The following is a 4,477-nucleotide window of genomic DNA, read 5'->3' on the forward strand; positions in this document are numbered from 1 at the left end:
CCCCACCCCCCAGGTGCGGCCGCTCCGGCTAACACCTTGGGTCTCCTAGGCGGGCTGCCGCGTGGCGTGACCTTCTTCCTCTACTTCCTGGCCACCAACTACTACTGGATCCTGGTGGAGGGGCTGTACCTGCACAGCCTCATCTTCATGGCCTTCTTCTCCGAGAAGAAGTACCTGTGGGGCTTCACAGCCTTTGGCTGGGGTACGCGGGCAGGGGCACAGGCAGCGGGACCCCGAGGCTGACACCCACAGCATAGCCTGTCCGGGAGCAGAGCTTGGCTGGGTGGGGTTCACCTGGACTGGGCTCAGCCCGGAGTTGGGGCTCAGCCCGGAGTTGGGGTGAGAACTCTCGGGTCAAGATTCAGCTCAGGCCCTGGCCGGTTTGGCTCAGTGGGTAGAGTATCGGCCCTCGGACTGAAGGATCCTGGGTTCGATTCTAGTCGAGGGCATGCTCGGTTGCAGGTTCCCCGACCCAGGTGTCTCCCTCATTGATGTTTCTGTCTCTACCTTTCCCTCCCATTCTCTCTAAAAATCAATGGAAAGAACCCTGGGGGAGGATTAACAACTTAAAGATCCAGCTCAGGATCAGAGTGGGACCCTGGGTCAGAGGTCAGCCTGGAGCTGGACTTGGGATCTGGGACCCCCCCCCCCCAAGAACCCTGACTGTGAACACCAATCCCGTGTGAAGCTGCCCGCGGGGCCCATGCCCCCCTCTCCCCCCAGCTTCATGCACAGCCCCCCCTGCAGAATGGGCAGCTGGGCCTGCCCTCCTCCCCTGCGGGCTCTGGGATCAAGTTGCTGATAATTGTCCATTATTGGTGGCAGCTCCAGGGCCTGGGCTCTGGGCAGCTGGGCCAGACTGCAGAGGGGCAGGTCTGGTGCTGGAACCCTCTCAGGGCTCAGCACCCAGAAGCCCTCAGATCAACAGCCACAGCCTTCTGTTTGGCTTAAACCCATTGTGACAGCAGCACCACTTGCCCTTTATTAATTATACTAAACTTTTTCTGTTTACCCAGTCCCGGAAGAATTTCTTCTCCCACAGAGGGATTAAAGGGGGGGGGGGGGGACCTCTTTCTTTTCCCAAAAACTGAAGTCCTTTTATTTTAAAGGTTTCGGGGGGGGGGGGGGGGCACAGAGAAGCGTAACCCAGGTCACTCCCTCCCCTCCCAGAGGTACTCAGGCCGAGACTGAAGTGAGGGGATGGAGGGTGGGGACCTGGGCTCCCTTCCTAGAGGCAGAGCTCGCCCAGAGGTGCCAGGGGCCATCTGAGCCGGCATCGGCCTGGGCACACCAAGGTTCCCCCGGTAATAGGCTCCCTCCCCCCCAGGACACCCCCACCCCAGAGCAGCCCTGTGGGGAGGGAGGAGGAACAGCCTGGCATGGCTATTTCTGACTGGGTTTCACCGCGTGCCCCACAGGGGCTGTATGTGTAGGGGACACAGAATCGAGATGAGGGCAGAGGGCTGGGTGTGGGGCCTCAGGGCCTGTCTGTCACCAAGCAGCTTGTGTGCCTGGGAGAGGGGTCAGGGACGACGGGGGGCACGCTGGGGGTGGTCAGGGACGAGGGGAACGGGGCTGGCATGGTGGGCTGAGAAGAAACCTGGAATAGCATCTGAGGCCTCACACGCTGTCCCCTCTCTGCACACAGGTCTGCCCGCCATCTTCGTGGCTGTGTGGGTCGGGGTGAGAGCCACCCTGGCCAACACCAGGTAGGTCCAGGCGGAGAAGAGGCTGGGGTAACACAGGCCAGAAACACCCCGGCACCCTCTTCCTCTGGGAAGCGGATGACGGGGCCTCCTGCGCCCCGGCCCCAAGTGGCCCCAGCTCAGGGTCACAAGAGGTTGGCCTCACGCCTGGCCACACCTCGCATACCCTGACCCGTGTCCCCAACAGCTCATGTCAGAGTAGACCAGCTCTGGGCCTGTGGGCAGGCTCTGGGTGGGAGCAGGACGGGGTGGGGGCTGACGCCTCAACCTCCCGCAGGTGCTGGGACTTGAGCTCCGGGTACAAGAAGTGGATCATCCAGGTGCCCATCCTGGCCTCCATTGTGGTGAGCAGGGGTGGCCACAGGGCTGGGTGGGAGCTTTCTTGGACCCCAAGGTCTCAGCCACAGGCCTGAGAAGCAGCTGGTCTCCATCCCGCCCCCGGTCCTAATGGGGAAGCCGAGGACCCATGGAGCCCCTGGAGATGCCGTGGCAGAGCAGGGCCTGGGCAGGGCCGTGGACCCCCCCCACTCCTTGCCCCGCCCTGTTAGGAGGGCATGGAGACTCAGCCCCCCCTCACTCCACAGGTCAACTTCATTCTCTTCATCAACATCGTCCGGGTGCTGGCCACCAAGCTGCGGGAGACCAATGCCGGCCGGTGCGACACGCGGCAGCAGTACCGGTGAGCACCCACCATGCCAGGCTCCTCAGAGGTCAGAGGTCAATATCCAGGCACCACATACCAAAGACAAGACTGAGGCTCCACGAATGAGCCTGTTTCAGGGGAAGGGCCCGACTCCCGACTCCCTGGTTGGCCCCGCCCAGAAGTGATGGGCGCTCTCCTGGCCTCTGAGGCACCCCAAAGCCAACCTGGGCCACTCGGTGCCAGGCCTGCACTGGAGCTGGGGTTGCAAGGGCGGGACAAACCCAGCCCTCCCCTCAGAGAGCTGGTCCGGGGGAGCCCGAGGTACAGGTGGGCAGTGGCGGCTCAAGGTGCTGACACCTGAGGAGTGGGTCCTGGGATCGTGAGGTGCGGCTGGGCAGGGGGGGGCGTGGTGAGTGCCAGCAGAGGGAGCAGCAGGTGCCAGAGCCCGAGACGGGACTACAGTTCACTCCAGGAACACTTTGCCCATGAACTAGCTTGTCCTCCACTGGTGGCCAGAGCCTCAGGCCCCGTGGTGGCTTCTGGAGCCCGGGCCCGGCGGGTGGGGAAGAGGGGGCAGCGTGCCCGTCGAGGGGGACGTGGCGTGGCCCTGACCTGCTGCCCTGCTGGCCCAGGAAGCTGCTCAAGTCCACGCTGGTGCTCATGCCGCTCTTTGGCGTCCACTACATCGTCTTCATGGCCATGCCCTACACCGAGGTCTCAGGGACACTCTGGCAAGTCCAGATGCACTACGAAATGCTCTTCAACTCCTTCCAGGTGAGGGGCTGGCCAGGTGGGCGGGGCTGCCTGCTCCCCACGACTGGGCTGACCCTAGCTTCCACGCCTCTCTCCTCCCTACAGGGATTTTTTGTCGCCATCATATACTGTTTCTGCAACGGCGAGGTAAGTGGTGGGCAGCGGCAGGCGAGGCAGGGAGGACGCAGAGGCGCCAGGGCTCCCGAGCCCTGCTCCTCCCGTACTCCTGCCCGGTTCTTCTCTCTGTCCTGGAGGTTCAGGCTCAGGATGTGCTAGGAGTTGTGGGCTCACCCATCTCTGGGGTAGCCCAGTGTCTTCCCAACCCCAGGGCTGAATGCTCTGTCATCCAGATGGAGCGACTCAGCCACCGAGTCGGGGACATCTGAACCGCAGAGGTTCTGGGTGTGTCTGCTGCCTGCAGCCAAACACCGTGGCCTGGGCCTTGGAATTTTCTGGGAATTTGGAATTTACCCATCTCCCTCCAGGGCTGTGCTGTAGGGTCCGGGGTGGGGGCACTGCTGGGCTTGGGGTGACGGGTGACAGAGGGGTCAGGGGCACTCCTGAGGTCCACCTCCTCCTGCCACCCAGGTCCAGGCTGAGATCAAGAAGTCATGGAGCCGCTGGACGCTGGCCCTGGATTTCAAGCGCAAGGCACGCAGCGGGAGCAGCAGCTACAGCTATGGTCCGATGGTGTCTCACACGAGCGTGACCAACATCGGCTCCCGCGCGGGACTCGGCCTGCCCCTCAGCCCCCGCCTGCTGCCTGCTGCCACCACCAATGGCCACCCACAGCTGCCTGGTCACACCAAGCCGGGGCCCCCGGCCCTCCAGACCTCACCGCCAGCCACAGCTGCGCCCAAGGACGCCAGCTTCCTCAACGGCTCCTGCTCGGGGCTGGACGAGGAGGCCTCTGCGCCCGAGCGGCCACCCGCCTTGTTGCAGGAGGAGTGGGAGACAGTCATGTGACTGGGGACCAAGGGTTGGACCTATGGACATAAGGGCGGACAGACGGACCAAAAGACGGACAGTCGGTGGTGGCCCACTCATGACTGAGCTGGGAGGACAAAACAAAAAAAAAAAAAAAGGAAAAGGAAGCTTCCTGCTGTGGTCTGAGCTGGGGCCTCGAGTCACTCCAGGGGGGAGGGGCTGGGAGCCGCGGGGTTCTGTAGTCTCACCTCAGGAGGGGTCTAGCGATGTGGGCCGGGCCCTGGGCCCGGGGTCAGGGCACCGTCCAGTAGGAGGGCCTGGGGCAGCTCAGGGTCCCTTGGTGCCACACGCTGACCAGTGGGCCCTGCAGGAGTGGGCCCCAGCCTTTCCCTGTCACCAGCTGCCCCCTCAGCACTCCCCACCCAAGCTGCCTTTGGCCAGGCTCCCC

At 63.5% G+C, this 4,477-nt stretch overlaps 1 protein-coding gene across 1 annotated transcript in view; it reads left to right on the forward strand.

The window, feature by feature from the left end:
* The window catches only part of PTH1R (parathyroid hormone 1 receptor), an 11,160-nt gene extending 6,982 nt beyond the window's left edge, over positions 1-4,178 (forward strand). Inside the window, exons 6-12 of the mRNA XM_023747532.1 lie at positions 14-202; positions 1,649-1,709; positions 1,984-2,050; positions 2,291-2,385; positions 2,982-3,123; positions 3,208-3,249; positions 3,691-4,178. Of these exons, the coding sequence (XP_023603300.1) occupies positions 14-202; positions 1,649-1,709; positions 1,984-2,050; positions 2,291-2,385; positions 2,982-3,123; positions 3,208-3,249; positions 3,691-4,068 (974 nt within the window). The 3' untranslated portion in view covers positions 4,069-4,178. The remainder of the gene's footprint in view (positions 1-13; positions 203-1,648; positions 1,710-1,983; positions 2,051-2,290; positions 2,386-2,981; positions 3,124-3,207; positions 3,250-3,690) is intronic.
* Positions 4,179-4,477: the final 299 nt, after the last annotated feature.

This window comes from Myotis lucifugus, unplaced genomic scaffold (assembly GCF_000147115.1).
Source record: "Myotis lucifugus unplaced genomic scaffold, Myoluc2.0 scaffold_899, whole genome shotgun sequence".
Lineage (NCBI taxonomy): Eukaryota > Metazoa > Chordata > Mammalia > Chiroptera > Vespertilionidae > Myotis > Myotis lucifugus.